The 19,029-nt window shown below is 49.6% G+C and overlaps 6 protein-coding genes across 6 annotated transcripts; 5 read left to right on the plus strand and 1 right to left on the minus strand.

The window, feature by feature from the left end:
• Positions 1 to 714: 714 nt before the first annotated feature.
• N7516_003184 (thermonuclease family protein) lies at positions 715 to 1,720 on the plus strand (the record flags this gene model as incomplete). Its single annotated transcript, XM_057215904.1, has 2 exons — positions 715 to 1,104; positions 1,244 to 1,720. 2 exons carry the CDS (start codon positions 715 to 717, stop codon positions 1,718 to 1,720), a joined length of 867 nt encoding a protein of 288 aa, XP_057077787.1.
• Positions 1,721 to 2,059: 339 nt separating this feature from the next.
• N7516_003185 (adenylate kinase ADK2) lies at positions 2,060 to 2,896 on the minus strand (the record flags this gene model as incomplete). The annotated part of the gene is made up of 2 exons (XM_057215905.1): positions 2,060 to 2,655; positions 2,725 to 2,896. The coding sequence occupies 2 exons, from the start codon at positions 2,894 to 2,896 to the stop codon at positions 2,060 to 2,062; spliced, it is 768 nt and encodes a 255-aa protein (XP_057077788.1).
• Positions 2,897 to 3,547: 651 nt separating this feature from the next.
• On the plus strand, positions 3,548 to 5,179 carry N7516_003186 (DNA primase subunit PRI2; the record flags this gene model as incomplete). Its single annotated transcript, XM_057215906.1, has 3 exons — positions 3,548 to 3,755; positions 3,809 to 4,359; positions 4,415 to 5,179. The coding sequence occupies exons 1-3, from the start codon at positions 3,566 to 3,568 to the stop codon at positions 5,177 to 5,179; spliced, it is 1,506 nt and encodes a 501-aa protein (XP_057077789.1). The 5' UTR covers positions 3,548 to 3,565.
• A 707-nt stretch (positions 5,180 to 5,886) lies between these two features.
• sec23 (GTPase-activating protein SEC23) lies at positions 5,887 to 8,525 on the plus strand (the record flags this gene model as incomplete). Its single annotated transcript, XM_057215907.1, has 7 exons — positions 5,887 to 5,979; positions 6,038 to 6,168; positions 6,227 to 6,521; positions 6,580 to 7,053; positions 7,104 to 8,201; positions 8,254 to 8,447; positions 8,501 to 8,525. The coding sequence occupies 7 exons, from the start codon at positions 5,887 to 5,889 to the stop codon at positions 8,523 to 8,525; spliced, it is 2,310 nt and encodes a 769-aa protein (XP_057077790.1).
• A 411-nt stretch (positions 8,526 to 8,936) lies between these two features.
• N7516_003188 (60S ribosomal protein uL11) lies at positions 8,937 to 9,629 on the plus strand (the record flags this gene model as incomplete). The annotated part of the gene is made up of 4 exons (XM_057215908.1): positions 8,937 to 8,940; positions 9,003 to 9,036; positions 9,117 to 9,562; positions 9,616 to 9,629. The coding sequence occupies 4 exons, from the start codon at positions 8,937 to 8,939 to the stop codon at positions 9,627 to 9,629; spliced, it is 498 nt and encodes a 165-aa protein (XP_057077791.1).
• A 3,390-nt stretch (positions 9,630 to 13,019) lies between these two features.
• Positions 13,020 to 17,969, plus strand: N7516_003189 (uncharacterized protein; the record flags this gene model as incomplete). Its single annotated transcript, XM_057215909.1, has 3 exons — positions 13,020 to 14,626; positions 14,676 to 17,289; positions 17,346 to 17,969. 3 exons carry the CDS (start codon positions 13,020 to 13,022, stop codon positions 17,967 to 17,969), a joined length of 4,845 nt encoding a protein of 1,614 aa, XP_057077792.1.
• Between the last annotated feature and the right edge of the window lie 1,060 nt (positions 17,970 to 19,029).

The following is a 19,029-nucleotide window of genomic DNA, read 5'->3' on the forward strand; positions in this document are numbered from 1 at the left end:
ACTTGTATTACCAACGAGTGCCAGTTGTAAGAGAGGCAATACGAAAGGCATGAGGGATCAGTGATGATGTACGACATAAAGTCAAGTAGGAGAAAAAGTCAAAGCGACGATGACAAGCAGGGGCTCATGGCCTGCTAGATAAGGCCTACAGAAAAAAATACTTGGTCCAAGAAAGGATAGAAAGTCATTGGGTCATTTGTTGATAGGGTTGAAGAATCCATATCACTAGGCTCCATTATATGTAGTATCATCTTTCAAAACGCATATAATCAAATGAATCGGATTCAAGTACGTATAACTACCTAGGTACTCATGCTTTCATGAGCCCCGTTACTAAAACGTAACTGTCCATGGACTAGAAGGATCTAAATCTCTGCGAATCTGGCACATCTTAGACCTCCTCAATATTCCTATCATGGTAGAAAACCCCTAGTATTTAGTTAGGTAGCAATGGCTGCCGAGCACCTAGGTAGACCGAAAAATCGAAGAAACCAGGAGAGCGTCATTTAACAACGAATCCCAATGCATTCTAAGGTTATAGATGAAGGACACAGGGCGTTGTGTTGATTGTTTACCAAGAAGAACTAGTGGTAGCTTTACCCGTGCAGATAGATGATCTTCGCTTGACCGATCATCTTTTACCCCAACAATCACTCTCACCAAACACTCGTTCTCACACCACATAAACTTGTCACATAAGTGGCATGGGTCGTGATGCGATGGCCGCCATGGAGCTCCGAGTCGAACAATGACGAACAAAAACAAACACCCAGCTCCTGGCTCTCCTCCGCGTCGAACAACCCGAGCTCCATCCTCGACTGGACAGCGTTCACAGAAGCCAGAACAATTCTCCCAACCCTTGTCCTAACAAGCGGTATTCTCATCGCAGTGCGCTTCCACCGCCGCTATCTACGCCGCATCCCCGACGCGCCCAGCATCTCGGCCTCGTATCTTCGACGGCGGAGCATCTTCGGCCAAGTCACCAGCATCGGCGATGGAGACAATTTCAGGATTTTCCATACACCGGGTGGCCGCATGGCCGGATGGGGCTGGTTACCGTGGAAGAAGGTTCCTACTCTGAAAAAAGATCTGAAGGATAAAACCGTTCGTCGCTCACCACCTACTTATTCTCCCACCCTCGGCGCTTCCAGCCCAGCACAAGCATAATTATGCCTCGGCATATCATATACCACAACCTCATTCTTTGCATATATATTTAGCTAACATATTTACCCAATCCCAGATCCACATCCGCCTCGCTGGCATCGACGCCCCAGAATTAGCCCACTTCGGCCGCCCCGAACAACCATTCGCGCGCGACGCTCACACCTGGCTAACCTCCTACCTGACCAGCCGACGAATCCGAGCCCTCGTTCACCGACAGGACCAATACTCGCGCGTGGTAGCGAGTGTCTTCGTCCGACGCGCATTTGACTTCCCGCCGTTCCGTCGACGGGATGTTTCCTACGAAATGCTGAAGCGTGGCTTGGCAACTGTATACGAAGCGAAGGTTGGGTCGGAATTCGGCGGTGACGAGATGGAAAAGAAATACCGCAAGGCTGAGTGGTGGGCTAAGAAGCGAGCCAGGGGGCTTTGGAAGGATTATCGTCGTGTCGGGTCTGATTGGGAGAGTCCGAGGGAATACAAGAATCGGATGGGCATGGGAGATCCTGCTCCGATCGAGAAGGGGAATGGGAAAGGGAAGACTGGGAAAAAATAAATGAATGGGTCGTCGTAAGCTGGGCTTACGACCATGGCTATAAGCGTTTATGTGTTGTTTTTTTCTTATGTTCTGTCATTTACATTTGCATGCGACGAGACGGCACGACTATAACTTCACTATACAGCGCTGTACATGTGTGGCTAGTATGCGATGATCATTAATCGATCGCATTTTTGAATGTTGAATATGATACACCAAGTTGGGTCAAGCTATACATACACGGGGGCCGGTGTTACCCCCAAATCAGGCCCAATTGCTAAATGGGAATTAAGAGTCGAGTAATCTCCCATGGGTTGGAAGAACACAGAGGAAGTCAGTATACGGGCTATTATTTGCTTAGCAGAACCGCCGCTCAATCTCGGCAAACAGCTTTGGGCTAATTTCGTCGGAGGAATTACCCTCCGCACGGAATAGACACTGTTGACGGTCGTAGTGCTCCAAAAGGGATTTGCTCGTCTCCTCGAACTTCCGTAGACGCTGCTTCCATGTATCGAGAGAGTCATCTTCTCGCTGCGTCAGCGGCTCGCCCGTGACATCGTCTTTGCCTGCCACCTTTGGCGGGTGGAAGTCTGTGTTATACACGCGCCCTGATGGCTCGTGGACCCAGCGTGATGCGATGCGGGCGAGGATCACTGATGGCGGAGTGATGAGGTGCACGACGAAGTTAACCGGTACTAGATTGTCCAATGTTGTTGCCTGCATTGCTGTACGGGGAAACCCGTCGAGGATGAAAGAAGCAGAGGAATCGATTGAGTGAGCCGAGGAGGAAGTCTCGGCTGGTGAAGAAGATGACGAGGATGTTGCGGGTTGTACTGAGGATGCGGATGGTGGGAGGAGCCAGCCCTTGGATTTCATATCATCGGAGATCAGGCTCAGGATCATTGAGTCGGGAACAAGGTTGCCGGACTGCATTGTGGCTTCGGCTTCCAGGCCTGTTACTAGGGTTAGAGATACTGGATCCTTGCGCAATTAATCATTGCACCGATGCTGGCTCTACTCACCGAGGGGTGTGCGTCGGCGCACATTCTCTCTCAACAGATCACCGGAGCTGATGGAAGCCAGCTGGGGGAACCGGGCTAGCAGTCGCTCGGACTGTGTCCCTTTTCCTACTCCCGGTGCGCCAATCAAGATGATCCGCGCAGCCTTACGGAGCTGCTTTGTCACATGCGACATTATGTGCGATGGCCGTGTTGAGAGCCCGTAGAGGGTGTAAGGTTGCTGGTCCTGATGAACTCAACGGTTCGGATATTGGGGATGTGGGAGGAACCACGGGAAAGAAGTGTGGACAAGATCACGACAGCATAATGGATTGAAGGAAATAGTTTCAGCTCGGGTTTACAGGATAAGCAGTCGCGTATCTCCAGGGCGAGGACTGTTGAGAATGTTGATTCTGTGGGGGAGGTTGATCCTTTCGGTTGTCGGTGAAGACTCCGAGGGAAACGATAACTACCTCCGATGTACGTAGTAGATGTTGTATGGCAGCACTCAAGTCTAAGTAATTATGGAAAAAAAAATTAGAAAAATGTATAGGTCTTCATACAATTACCTTGAGAGAATATCAAGTACTTATATAACTAGTTATCTTACTTACATTAACTCGGTATAACTAGTTAAATGCCTTCACATGTCTTAGCACATGGTCGAAAACGCTTCGGGGAAAGCATCGCCCGTGCTCAAGCACACTCCAGCGGTGGTCCCTGACCCGGGGTACAGGATTACGTAATTGACGCCAAATGGATTTTGTTTCACGTGATTCTGCGCGTGGGACGCGTTCGCGTTGACCAATTTAGGGCGGAGATCTCATACATTCGTTTCTTGACAACGGAACACAATACCTACGCCATGATTCGACAAGACGCTCATCGCATTGATCCCAAACGACGGGCTGTCATTGACCCTAAAAAAAGACAATTCGCTACTCCAACATACAAGCAACAGGACTATGCGCACCGTCTGAACATTTATGAGATACCTCCTACCGCGGAAATCACCCTCGAACAATTCGAGCAATGGGCTATTGACAGACTGAAGAGTATGCATACTTACACATTCATATCGTCTTCTTACCTGCTAATACCAAAACAGTCTTGGCCGAGATCGAAGCATGCTCTTATCGAAACAAATCCCCCGCCGAGACGGCGACCTACATTACACCTCTTCTGCAGAAGTTCCTCCCTCTTTCCTCTAATACCTCCTCTCCCTCCGGTGCCGCAGACCCACGCTTGAAAAATGAACGTCAAAAGGATCACTACTCCCATTTCATCTTGCGGTTGGCTTTCTCGGCCACAGAGGACCTCCGTCGACGATTCGCCCGCGCCGAGACCATGCTATTCAGATTTCGATTCCAGCAGGACGACTCGAGGGAGAAGCGCGCATTCATTGATAGCTTGAATCTTGATTGGGAACCTGTAGGTGATTTTGAGAAGACGGAGATTGCAGAGAATCTCCTCAGCTCCACGCCTGGGCTGCGTCGGCTGGATGATGAGACCTGGTATAAAGTCGACTGGGAGAAGGTCCCCGAGTTGATCGAACGGCGCTCGGTGTTCCTGAAGAAAGGAAAGGCTTATGTTCCTGGTCGAGAGCAGCTGAGCATGATCATGGCTGAGTTTACTGCTCGCTTGGAGCGTGCACTCGAGGTACGTTTACAGTAGTGGCTTGATAATTGAAATGTCGTGGCTGATTAGATTCTAGCTCACGAGTCGTGCCCTCCCCCGGCTGGACGAGGATGATCGTCTAACACCTATTCTGAATCATCTTTCAAAGAACTTTGGCAGCGCCGAGTCGGTGTACTCGGAAGGCGAAGGGTATGTGGACGGATCTCCAATTACGGCCAGCTCCATCGACCAATTGGCCCAACAGCACTTCCCGTTGTGCATGAAGAGCTTGCACGTGAACTTGCGCAAGAATAACCACCTGAAGCACTTCGGCCGACTACAGTATACGCTCTTCCTGAAGGGCATTGGCTTGTCCTTGGAGGAATGTATTTTGTTCTGGCGTCAGGGATTCAAGGGCAAGACCGATGATGAGTTCAACTCTCAATACAAGTACAATGTTCGTCACGCTTATGGCGAGGTTGGTGGAGATGTGAACCGTCGAGGAAAGGGCTATACTCCCTACTCATGCCAGAAGATCCTCGGTGACTCAAATCCTGGCATTGGCCAGACTCACGGCTGTCCCTATCGCCATTACTCCGTTGATAACCTGGTGGGCTTCCTCCAGGCCACTGGCGTCAGTGACAAGGAGGTTCTGCGGGGTGTGCGTGAGGATGTTGGCAAGATGCGGTACCATATCGCTTGTAACAGAGTGTTCGATGCGACGCACAAGAACGAGATCAAGAAGGTCAAGGAAGATGGATCGTGGAGTCAGACTGACCTTGACACAATTGTTCACCCGAACACCTACTTCAAGCGCAGCTTCCTGTTGAAGCAGATGGCCAAGGCCCCTAAGGACGCTTAGGGTGTCTTTTCTCACATGTCAAATTTTCATGATGTAATGTCGGGCAGTTTTTTTTTTTAGTTTTCACGTGTTGTTTTATAGTTGGCGTTAAGAGGGAGCATAGGCTTGTACGAGCACATCCGAAGCAGGTTTCAATTGAAACAAGATAATATTTATTGTTCTCTAACAATTATGATATACACAATGGGAGTGTGACCACAGCTGATTCCCAGAGAATCGGAAAGGATCAGAATGACCTCTCAAATCCAGGTGCCCAGCAACGGGTCAAGTCATTCTCCGCTCAACGAGTAGACAACTTTGCCATGGAATGACGGAAGCTGTCGATAATAATATGTTTGCACACATTGTAGGCTGGCGTGAAATTGAAGAAGAAAAAGAAAAGAACAGAAGAAACTGCGGACGAGCCGAGTTTTAATGATGTTTTGGTCCGGCATGCGGGAGTGACCAACTGTGCTGCAACCTGGCCTTACTCACGGACCGGACCTCCACACAACATACTCCTCCATCTCGTTCATTCAATCCCTAGCTATTAACAGGGACTCTGATTTATTCTGGGACTGGATTATGCTCCGGGTGGCTCACTTGCTTTAATTTCTTGGAGTAGACCCTAAAATCCGAGGTTCCCTTTCCTCGCGACTTCTCGATATCCGTTTATACCCCCTCCCTTGGCCAACACAAGACCGAGTCCCGGAACATCTACCGACAAGATGGATTACGAGGCGCTAAAGGATCAATGGAGTGATGTGGAGGACCGCGATGGCATCAGACTCAGTTGGAACACTTTCCCGAGCACTCGCATGGTTCGTGACAGTGATCCTCTTTGACCTTCACCGCATCATCCGCTGATACTCGATATAGGAAGCGTCCCGCTTGGTCGTTCCCATTGCTGCCGTCTACACTCCATTGAAGGAAAAGCCAGAGGCCCCTTTGCTACAATATGAGCCCGTTACTTGCAAGCAGCCTTGTCGCGCTGTCCTCAACCCATATGCGTACGTGACTTGTTAATCTGATATACTTCAATGGGTAGATGAACTGACATTTGGACAGCACTGTTGATGTCCGCGCACGATGCTGGATCTGCCCCTTCTGTCTGTCGCGCAACCCCCTCCCTCCGCATTACAAGGATATCACGGAGAACACGATACCCCCAGAGCTCCACCCCCAGAGCACGACGATCGAGTACCAATTGGCACGACCCGCCCCCCGCCCCCCGATCTTCGTCTTTGTCGTCGATACTTGCCAGGAGGATGATAGTCTGCAGGCTGTCAAGGATTCCCTCATTATGAGCTTGTCTCTTCTGCCGCCCAATGCGCTGGTTGGTCTGATTACCTTCGGTACAATGGTAAGGAACGATGATCTTCGCAAGGCAGGTGACATGTTATTGACCTTGATATCTATAGGCCCAAGTTCACGAGCTCGGCTACATCGAATGCGCAAAGTCATATGTGTTCAGAGGAAACAAGGAATACAACGCCAAGCAGGTTCAAGAGATGCTGGGCCTGGCTGGCGGTGTGCGCCCCGGTGTTCCCCAGCAACAGCCTGCCCGTCCTCCCCTTGGCCCGGCTGCACGCTTCCTCATGCCCGTTCAGCAGGCTGAGTTCCAGATCACTAATGTCCTCGAACAACTGCAGCGCGATCCCTGGCCGGTCGCCAATGACAAGCGTCCCCTGCGCTGCACCGGTGTTGCCCTGAGCGTTGCCGTTGGTCTGCTTGAGTCTTCCTTCCAGAACGCCGGAGGCCGCATTATGGCCTTCACCAGCGGTGCAGCCACTGAGGGCCCTGGTCACGTTGTCTCCCCCGAACTGAAGGAACCTATTCGTTCGCACCACGATATCGACCGGGACAACATCAAGTACTACAAGAAGGCTGTCAAGGTCGGTTGTCGGCGCGTGGGTGTATTCGAATTTTGCTAATTTAATCCTAGTTCTATGATGCCCTCGCTAAGCGCGCTGCCAACAATGGTCATATTGTCGATATTTTCGCTGGCTGCCTTGATCAAGTCGGTTTGCTGGAAATGAAGAACCTCTCCAATTTCACTGGAGGTCACATGCTTCTCACAGATAGCTTCACATCCTCACAGTTCAAGCAATCGTTTGTGCGCGTGTTCGACAAGGACGCCAACGACAACCTCTTGATGGGCTTCAATGCATCCCTCGAGGTTCTCACAACCAAGGAGCTTAAGGTTACTGGTCTGATTGGTCACGCTATCTCACTGAACAAGAAGTCAAGCTCTGTTGGCGAAACAGAATGCGGTATCGGTAACACCTGTGCATGGAAGATGTGTGGAATGGACCCATCCTCCAGCTACGGTATTTACTTTGAAATTGCCAACCAGGGTGGCCCAGCTGCCGTTCAGCCTGGTCCTCAACGTGGTGTGATCCAGTTTTTGACATACTACCAGCACTCCTCTGGGCATTACCACCTGCGGGTAACCACTACTGCCCGCCCCCTGAGCGGACCTGCGGGTGACCCAACCCTGGCACAGTCCTTCGACCAAGAGGCTGCCGCCGTCCTCATGGCCCGTATTGCCGTGTTCAAAGCGGAGGTTGATGACGGTCCAGACGTCCTGCGCTGGGTTGATCGCATGCTGATCAGACTCTGCTCCCGATTCGCTGACTACCGGAAGGATGACCCGACATCATTCCGATTGGAAAAGAACTTCACTTTGTACCCTCAGTTCATGTTCCATCTTCGCCGAAGTCAGTTCCTGCAGGTTTTCAACAACTCGCCCGATGAGACTGCTTTCTACCGCCACGTCTTGAACCACGAGGATACTGGTGACTCTCTCGTCATGATTCAGCCCACTCTTGATTCGTACTCTCTGGAGCAAGAGGGTGCTCAACCAGTGCTGCTGGACTCCGCTTCTATCCAGCCCGCCCACATTCTCCTCCTTGATACCTTCTTCCACATCCTCATCTTCAATGGTGAGACTATTGCCGAGTGGAGGAAAGCCGGATACCATGAACAAGAGGGCTACGAGAACCTCAAGTTGCTCCTTGAGCAGCCTAAGGAGGATGCTAGGGTTCGTTTTCCCCTTCCTTGTCCTTACCGTTTAACTAACTCATGTCATATAGGACCTTATTTCCGACCGTTTCCCTCTGCCCCGTTTCATCGTCTGTGATGCCGGTGGTTCTCAGGCTCGTTTCTTGCTGTCCAAGCTGAACCCGTCGACCACCCACACCACAGGTGGCTACGGTGGCGGCACCTCATCGCAGACCATCTTCACTGACGACGTGTCGCTCCAGACATTCATGGACCACCTGATGAAGTGAGTTTTCCACCGGTTTTGACATAGAACTTTTCATACTAACTTTATTCTAGACTTGCTGTATCTGGAACCAGCTAGGTGTTATGAGACAATGGCCATGAGAGCAAGGACGGTTTGTCGTCGACCCTCGGGTCTTGTGTATCTTTAGCGGTGCTTTATCTCCTTTGACGCGATATAGTAGTAGATTGAATGGATTGATACCATTACAGGAGGATTTCTTCTAAGAATACTTGCAATATTTATTACTAAATTCGCCCTACAAAACAAAATACCCAAAGAGGCAATCAGGTCGATAAGGGTTTTTCTTATCTCACGTGACTGATTGTGCGTGCCCTACATCCCAATTCGGTCATTCGCTTAGATGAGCAACTGTGGGCCGCGCTAGCAGCGAGTCTCCTTCAAGTTTGATTTTTTTACTCCTTTCCTTCTTCTCTTCTGTAACCACCTTCTTCGACAACCAAGGACGATTGACAACCTTTCGCACTAGCCATGCGTAAGTATCATCTACTTGGCATATGGCAAAATGGCTCCTAACTAACCTTCCCTTGTGATCAGCTCCCAAGTTCGATCCCAATGAGGTTAAGATCATGTAAGTTAATTTTGTTCCCACAGCCCTGGCTCAATCCAGCTCTACCCAGCCAACAAGAAACTAATCATCATTGTCTTTAGCCACCTCCGTGTGACTGGTGGTGAGGTCGGCGCCCAGTCCGCTCTGGCCCCCAAGATCGGTCCCCTCGGTCTGTCTCCCAAGAAGATTGGTGAAGATATCGCCAAGAACACTGGCGACTGGAAGGGTCTCCGCGTCACCGTCCGTCTGACCATCCAGAACCGTCAGGCCGCCGTCTCCGTTGTTCCCTCCGCCTCTTCCCTTGTCATCAAGGCCCTTAAGGAGCCTCCCCGTGACCGCAAGAAGGAGAAGAACATCAAGCACTCCAAGTCCATCCCCATGGATGAGATCATCGAGATTGCCCGCATCATGCGCTCTCGCTCGATGGCCAAGGAGCTCCGCGGTGGTGTCCTTGAGATTCTCGGTACTGCTTTCTCCGTCGGCTGCCAGGTCGATGGCCGCAGCCCCCGTGATGTCTCCGATGACGTTAAGTCTGGCGAGATTGACAGTGAGTTTTATCAATTCGTCGATGGTTGGATGCATTACTAACAATTTATTCAGTTCCCGAGGAATAAATTATTCTCTCTTGAATGATCAAAAACAAAAGAGGAGGCCAATCTGATTTCTAAGGCGTGCTTCTCTTAATGATGAGATGGCTAGTTGCAGAATACGAATGGTTTCTTGAACCAACAAAATATTCATGAGTCATGACCTATGATACCTTTTCCTAGTTTGCGAGTGTCCAGTTGGAACAAATTGACCAGCTCGCTGCTTGTTCTTTTTTTTTCTCGTTCCTTTGCGGTTGTATTCCTCTCTCCTTTCTCTCCCAACTCCTCTCCTGATCCTCCCGCCTTCTCCTATGGCGAAGAGAATATTGGAAAGCTATGCCCGGCGCAGCCGACAGTCTGTCCTTTGGATGGAACCCCCACAACACTCTGGCCCTTACTGTTCTTTCCCTACGGGGTTTGATCATATCAAAAACGTGGTATAGGCTTATTTTAAGTGGGGAAGAGAAAATCAGTCCCATTACTCATCGCGGTATCCTTGGAGACTTGTCTTCGTGGGTGCAGTGATCCATATTTCGGGTCTACATCTCTTGCAGATGAGAATTATTTTGTTCTGCTCTCGTAGGCTGTAGTCTAGCTAGTTTCAATCCATGAAATTTCTGATTAACTGTCACTGTTTCCTACATCTCGTACAAATTATTCATTATCACACACTCGGACCCTTCTGTGGCGGTGTACCAAAGTACCCTATCCTCCACGTCCAACACAGTACCAGGCTCCCCTGCATGCGGGCTGCCACCATACATGTACATTATGCGAGGCGATGTTATTGACACTTAAGTACTCCATACGTGTGATATTGATATGATATGACTATTGATAGCTGTACGGATCACTAACTAGTTTTTAAAGACGACAGACCAATAAGTTAAATATCGTTGTTTCCGAACTGTGTGATATATATATATATATCCCGGAATGAAACGACCCCCACCACCCCACGACAACATTATCTGCGCCGTATGTTGTATAGTTAGTTATAACTAAATGTACAATGTACAATCTGCATGGATAGGTCAGTGTACATATAGGACAGTTATATGCATGTAGTATGGGTACATGTACGGAAAGTAGACGTCACACCAACACTGTAAATCACCAGCCCTGCCTGGCATCATTTTGAATTCTATTCTGAGTCTGAAACACCGCAACGGCCGCTACGGAGGACAAACAGAGCTGGCTCTCGAGCCAACAAGTATCCGACCGCGACGCACCAATGAAAATTAATATTAGAATTTAGTCAGGACATCGTATTCAAATGTTTGTTATAGGTGGACGAAATTGTGTTGGGGTCCTAGATTTAAGAATAGTACATAAAATATAAAATATATATAAAATATATATAAAATGGGTTTGTATAATGTAATAGCTCACCGATCCTAAGATTAATATAAAATAAAATGAGGAATGTAAGCAAATGAATGTCCTGTTAGCGCGTACTCCACTGAGGATCCTCATCCGCCCTGATAAGGCGATGTGCGTGCTCATCCACGGGGGCTGATCCATTTTGATGTGTGTTTGGTTTGAAAAGATGATATAGTTGGGTCGAATGGAGTCGGGGAATATCAAGTGGATATATCCCTTGAATTTTTTTTTGTTTTTGTTTTTATCTTTTGTTTGTTTATTTTTACTCTTCGTTATTATTATTATTTCAACTTGAAAAGTAGAAATAGAAATAGTATCTTTCCCTTTTCCCAAATATAAATATTGAACCAGTCAGTGCCTGTATCACCCGACCCGCATGCCGCTGTACAGGAACGTTGTGCAAGCCAAGAAAGGATGCGACACTCAGTGGGGGCAGTTTGTCGATCTCTACCTGTGACACGTTAACTTTATGAGAAACTGGATGAGGAAGGTTTCGAATATTCTCCAGTGTGACTGTGACCGTTTTATAGAGGGTTATCGAGCCTCCAGGTATGGGGTATAGGATACACGTTAGTGTTGTAAGGGATATGTATATGTGTCCCTGTGTACGAATCAACGGCCTTGAAAAAAAAATAGTTGAAGCTAAGAGAGGCTAAGTAATAAAAATGACCACAGGGATCGTGGTGGAAATGCTTTTGCGAGCAACCCCAGAATAATCCCGGATAGGAAAGGATCGGAGGACAAGGTAACAAACAGGGGGCTGCGCCTGTCAGAAAAGGATGGGAAAGGGGGGAGAAAAAAAGAGATAAAAAGGGCAGATAAATTGAAATATAAGAAAGACAGATATAAGCGGCTATCCAAGTGTTTAGTCCAATTCAAGAGAGACAGAGGAGATTTTAAGACCGAGAGAGTCAAGAGTGCAGAAGAGGTCAATTTCGTTAAGTTCAGCCAAGTCTCATAGCCCACAGAAACCGAGAACGGGCTCGACTCGATCACCGGCGGGGGCGTCACCGATCCATCACTAGTCGCCGTGATGGAACCAAATGATCCACCAGAATTGGATTTACGGAGAGCCGTTGGATCAAGTGGATATTGGGTGTTTTTTGATATGTGATGTGTATATTTGGGAGAGTAGGAGTAATCTATATTTATAGTACTAGATGGTATAAGATTATATACCTAGGTAAGATATATAAGATATATAACATAACTATATAACATATATACCCAAGTAACTAAGATATATAGATATAATACTTATAGAATGTATTTAATATGTATTTTCTGTTCCCCCACCTAAAATCCACTGAATCCACAAGAGTCCACTGTGTCCACCCTTTCTCTCTTCAACCTTGTTCTTTTTGACCTTTTTGACCTTTTTGAACTTTGGACTTTCTAAACTTCTTTCTCTTCTTGACTCTCTCGACCTCTCGACCTCTCGACATCTTTTATCTCTTCACTCTTCGACCTTGTTCCCTCCCCCTCCAGGGCTTATATCTGATATCTCCAATCCCATTAGTGTGGTCTACCCCTCGCACTTGCCAAGATTACCTTTTATTGGCCGTCTCGGACACCAGCATCGTGAGCTGGACATTCTGTCTCCCTTGCGTCTTCTCAATCTCCCTCTCTTTAATTTTTAATTCTTTTTTTTTTTTTTAATTCTTTTTCTCTTCCCTCATCTTATCATACTTCTCTATCCACACCTCTACACCTTTTTTTCCCCAGTCGATGACGATATTCTGAAATCCCTTGCGCAAACTAAAGAGCCGCAACCGGCTGAATCGCTTAGACACTGGCTGGATTGGCTTCACATAATGAGGTGTCGGAAAAGGTACAAGGATGATAGTTGAATGTTGACTCCATTGACGTGTTGAGTCTTCGGTGATACCCTTGTCGCTGGTCGGCCTCAAAGGTATTCCGATCCCCTTGGATCAAGGACAAAAAGAAAGCAAAGATGTATCCGACCGTCGCACCGTTCCCCCGGTTCAACCGCACCACCGAGTACACTACCATACCGACACCCTCAACCAGCATATGTACGATGCGAACGACTCACTCCCCGTCCGCAACGACCCCTCCAACCCTTCCTTGAATACAATACCACGATCGCGCATCCAACTCCCCCATCCCGTTCAACGTCTCGATTCCCGCGATGGCTCCGGCTATAGTTCCAGCACAAATGTGGCCGAACACACCCTGAGGAGGAAAACCCCCAACGGAACCCTAGCCGCGGGGTATGACGGGACCCTGGGCGATACTGTTCAGCCACCAGCACCCAAACATATCTTGGTGTCGCCGATGGAACCGGACCAGTTCATGCCCCCTCAAGGGATGCAGTCCGAAAATTGGCAGCTCATGTTGGACCAGTCAGCCACAAAACAAATGAATTTCCCGCCCGTCTTCAAAAATGACCAAGGCAATACGATTCAAGAAGTCGTTCAAGATGTGAATGGGACAAGCTGGGTTCGTCCCGTCAACTACCCTCCGGGCGTTGACTCCATGTTGAACCAAACTTTGCCCCTGCAGCCATCTCATCGATATCTCCTACAAAATGGGCAATATGTGCCCACGGTCCTACCAGCAACCCTGCAATCCTGTCTCGGACCAACTGCTTCAGCAGGTACTGGGCCTTTCGGTCCATATTGGCCTGATGGCGTATACATCCCATATCGCCCCGCGGCATTTCGTGATGCGCGTTTTGAATCCCCGACGCCGTTTACAAAGCAGATGAACCAGTCTTTTTACGACCTTAATCAGCCATCTTTTAACCAAGCTCAGGTTCCACTGGACAGCCACGCAGATTCGGGGCTCGCATGGGGGCATTCCATGCCTGGTTTGCCAACTCAGGACTCTTTGGTGAAACCTCTTTTTCCACCTCGCCACTCGGAGCAATTACCTTTCCACACCCGAGCCAACCGTCCTCTATCTGGCCTCCCACAGCCACAGCCACAGCCAGTGAACAATGAGCCCACAAATTGGTCGAGTCGGCCATTGCATGGGTTCCAACCCTCAGGTCCTGCAGTGGTAGTGAACACGGATTTCAAGGAGAAGGTCTTGTCTGAGGCCCATGGTGTTTATGTCGATCTCCTCGCAACCATCCACCAGGCCCGCCGCAACAGTATCAGCAACGCTGCCGTTGACGGTTACCCCCGATTCTTGAAGCCAAGCATCTACCCTAAACCCCCACGGCAACCAGGTCTCGACTTTTCACAAGCCCCGCCCCCCGACCTCACACGTCATAACAGTTACTCAGTTGGTCAATATGACTTGCAACGCCGGAAATTTAACGCCGGCAGCCATAGGTCGAACGATCCTACATCTGTTCCTCGCGTGCAGACTCGCCGCCCGTCCTTAAACCAGTTCGCACATAGCAGAGGGTCAGATACCAATATGCTCGGACTGCGCGACACGGGCTGTCCTCCGGGAGTGTCGAATTTCACCAGGGCTCGTGGTTCGCTTTTCAATGAGGGCTCGCCTATGTCCAATGCTGCATCTGCTTTGTCAATGTTGTCTGACTTGTGTGCGGAAAGCCGTTGGGAATGGATCGACGGAATGCTTCTCGGGGGTTGTTTAGCCTATGGCTTGGGCGATTATAACAAAGCCGTGCGATGGTACTCCAGGATTATAGCTCGTGACTCGACGTAAGTGAATTCTTCTTGCTGTCTAATAATTGATGTTAACAAGTACCAGACACGTGGAAGCTATCTCCAACCTTGCTGCTACCATGTTAGCACTCGATCGCCGAGAGGAGGCTTCGCAGAATTGGCTGCGCGCCGTGCAACTACGGCCGAGCTTCTTTGAAGCCGTTGAACATCTGATTGGTTTACTATGCAATGGCCACAGAGGTAGGGAAGCCGTCAACATCATTGATTTCGTCCAGTCTTCCCTTCGTTATCCCAAAGATGGCGATTGCTTTAAGACAGATGAACACGCTAGCGAACCCGAGAGTGACGCCGAAAGCAACGTGTCTGATGTGTGCATGTACGACAAAGCGTCTTTCGAGTACGATGACGACATGGGACGAACACAGGGAATGGAACCTGGCTCACCGGATGCTAAACCCCTTGGTTTTGCGAGTAGCGGGTATGCAATTTCAGGTGCAGAGAACGGCAGAATGCTAGCTTTGATCCATGCCAAAGGAAATATGCTCTATGCTCTTGGTGATAATGCGGGTGCTGCAGCTGCATTCGAGGATGCCGTTCTCATTGCTGCTGGCCGAAGGCGACATGGCATTCGAAGCATTATTAAACAGGTTTTTTCTGCCTTTTCTGGAAATTCGAGTAATGGGTACCCCAAATCCGAGCATGAGTCCCAGGAGAGCATCCTGCTCTATCCCGATACCGCATTGAAAACCGCCAAGCTTGTTTTCCCAGCAGGTGGAATGCCGCCGGGGCTCCAATACGTCACCGAAGGTATTGCCCGCAATGCAGCTACTTCCACCACCAGCAATTCCCTCCTTTCATTGGCAAAAATCTACCAGGATGGGATGTCTAGCGTGGGTTCTTCAGGAGCAACCAGGTCTTCCCCTGGTGTCCGGGATATTTTGGCTCTTTATTATCTTTCTCTCTCCCTGCAACCTAGCCCATCCACTGCAAATAATGTTGGCATCTTGCTGGCTGGCATCCAAAACAATCCGCCAGCGAGAGGTTTGGCGCGTTCGAATGGTGAGACTCAGCATCACCTCGATATCCCTGGAGTCGTCCCTGGAAGTGGAATATCCCTAGCCTTGGCATACTACAACTATGGCTTGCATCTCGACTCCCGACATGCCCATCTGTATACCAACCTTGGCAGCTTGCTCAAGGACATCGGGCAGCTCCACGCCGCCATCAAGATGTACGAGCAAGCAGTTCAGTGCGATGGCAACTTCGATATTGCCTTAGCAAACCTGGCAAATGCTGTCAAGGACAGTGGTAAGGTTAACGATGCCATTGTATACTATAAGCGCGCCGTCAAGGTGAACCCCGAGTTTGCCGAGGCGGTTTGCGGATTAGCAAATGCCTTGAATTCTGTCTGCAACTGGGTAGGTCGTGGTGGCGTCGTCAACGCCCGTGGCTTCCGAGATCGATGGCATGTTGATGAGAAAGGGATGCTTCGGGATTCACTCAACACCGACACGGGTGGCTCTGGCTGGATCAAGCGGGTAGTGGACATTGTCGACCGGCAGCTCAAAGAAGGCGAATATTGGGGCCGTGGAATGTTGACTGCGAGCACGGCAGAGCAATTGTGCCTGCAACTAGCTCCCGCTTTGGAGTCTACTCGCTTTGCTTCCAGTCATCGCATGTCTCTGACAAAGCTTTTCCAGTCCTGGGCTGGACAGAAATGGGAAGGGTCTCGACTTGTACGACTCGTCGAGCGAGCTATCCGGTCGCTCACCTGGCAGTGGTATCAAGATCGCTATGTCTTCGGCAAAGATTACCCCCCTTCCAAGTATCGTCGGCCTCAACTCCCTGGAGGACTTTCTGCCCCGAATGCACCTACCGTTCTGCCCTTCCACACCTTCACATGTCCCCTGTCGGCGAAGCAAATCCGTCAGATCTCCCAGCGCAATGGACTGCGGATTTCAACCTCGACCCTAAGACTTCCGTGGCTGCCACCTACCGTCTTCCCTCCACCGTCTCCACCTAGCCCGTACCTTCGAGTTGGTTACGTGTCCTCAGACTTCAACAACCATCCTCTCGCACATCTGATGCAATCTGTGTTTGGTTTGCATGATCCCTCCCGCGTCAAGGCATACTGCTACGCTACGACCCCAAGTGACAAATCGGTGCATCGCCAGCAGATCGAGAAAGAGGCTCCTGTCTTTTACGATGCGAGTGGATGGCCGGTCGATCGACTAGTCCAGCAGATTGTTGCAGATGGAATTCACATCCTGATCAACCTGAACGGCTACACGCGAGGAGCTCGGAATGAAGTCTTTGCTGCACGCCCAGCGCCTATTCACATGTCATTCATGGGCTTCGCAGGCACCCTCGGTGCTGAGTGGTGCGACTACATCCTGGCTGATCAGCTTTCCATTCCACCGGAGACATTGAGCCCGGGACGGCGCAAAACACGGATCGAAGATCGTCTCCTGGAAGACGACAATGGCGAGGAAATCGAAGACTGGGTTTACGGAGAAAAGATTGTTTTTACCCGCGATACCTTTTTCTGCTGTGATCACCGACAGAGTGCCCCAGATGCCGCCGAGAAGCATGTATCGTGGGAAGAAGAACAAGCCCGGCGCTGGAGAATGCGCAAAGAATTATTCCCTACGTTGAGTGACGATACTATCATCTTGGGTAACTTCAACCAGTTGTACAAAGTCAGTCTATTTACCATGCCCGCTGATCCCAAGCCACACGACTAACACTCTTCCAGGTTGAACCCACGACGTTCCGAACATGGCTGCGTATACTAGCGCGAATCCCCAATGCTATTCTCTGGCTCCTCCGCTTCCCAGACACAGGCGAACAAAATCTGCGAGATATTGCTAAAGCTTGGGCCGGTGAAGAGACAGCATCGCGGATCATCTTCACGGACGTAGCCCCAAAGAACACACACATCGCGCGAGCGAAGATCTTAGACTTGTTTCTTGACACGCCAGAATGCAACGCCCACACCACAGCTACAGACGTCCTCTGGAGCGGCACCCCGCTACTTACTCTCCCGCGCTACAAGTACAAAATGTGCTCTCGCATGGCGAGCAGTATTCTCAGTAGCGCACTCCCCAACTCCGAGGTTGGGCAGCGCGCCCGTGAAGATCTCATCGCGTCGTCGGATGAAGACTACGAGAATAAGGCTATCCGCCTATGTCTCGATCTACAGTATGGTCACGAGGGGTACGCCCGCGGCTGGCTGGCGGATATACGACAGATACTGTTCCGAGACCGCTACAAAAATAAACTCTTCGATACGGCGCGCTGGGTGCGCGATCTGGAGGATGCTTATGAGGCCGTCTGGGCGCAGTGGGTTAACGGTGAAGAAGGTGATATCTGGTTATGATGTGCACTGCGAATATACCCTTTGAGCGATTTTTCCTTTTTCCTTTTTCCGTCTTCGTTTCATTCTCATTCTCCTCTTTTGCATCTGGGTCTCATCTACCTTTCTACTATATCCTGCCCTGGGTTTTGGGCTGGATCATTTATGTAATGAACTTTTTTTTGCATTCGGCTTTATGTGATGTACACGTATACTGGGAGCGTTCACGAAAGATGAGGGCCTGTCGGATTGTTTTTTGGCGGGCGTTTTATGTCCACGTTTCTATTCTTGGTTTTGGATATGCACGAGTAGTCTTTGTGATCTCGGTCTTTTGGATAAACTGAACAGCAGAATAGGTCTACCACAACCTTTGTCCAGTGCAATCGGTCTACCGCTTCCTCTCTGCTAATGATTTACAAACGCATTCCAACACTGAATGACATCGTACGGGACACATTACCATGGTACGCTCTACCCTTATATCTGTATGTCTAGAAGCAGTACGATCACATCCACTCATCTAGGATATAGTCTGAACGGAATATCCGCTACCCGTCGGGAAACTTAGCCCTTAATTGCGGTATGCAGCAACCAAGCCACATGCAAGCCCTCAGTCTTCAGCCCTGAATATCCCTGTTTACCATTGGTATCTGACCCCCCAGGCGACCAATAGAGTCAACACCCGTTCCAGTCCTCGGTCGCAGTCCAAGATATTCATTCATGCACTGAGACAGCCAAGACCAATCAGTACCTGGATGTTGGCATTGGCATTGACGGTCTGAGCACAAGACATCGTGTTGTCGTGTTCTCCCGGATGAGCCTATCACATCATCACACCATCAAACATCCTGATCTAGCCTCTATGGAGTATAACCCAAGGGTGAATTTCTTGAGAACCCACTCGTTCAATCCCTCCCACGTCTCCCGTAGAGATAACATATCAAATACCCTCAAGATCCCAGAATCCCATTGAGCCCTTCCTTGTCCAGGTCCAGCCCTAGGTCCAGACCCAATCAGCCTCAAAATTAAACCCAAAAACCCAATCCACTAGCGCGTGACAGAGGCTGAACCAGGATACCTGCCT

The sequence above is a fragment of the Penicillium verrucosum genome (assembly GCF_028828655.1).
Source record: "Penicillium verrucosum strain IBT 35672 chromosome Unknown utg000001l_segment0_segment0, whole genome shotgun sequence".
In the NCBI taxonomy this organism is placed as follows: domain Eukaryota; kingdom Fungi; phylum Ascomycota; class Eurotiomycetes; order Eurotiales; family Aspergillaceae; genus Penicillium; species Penicillium verrucosum.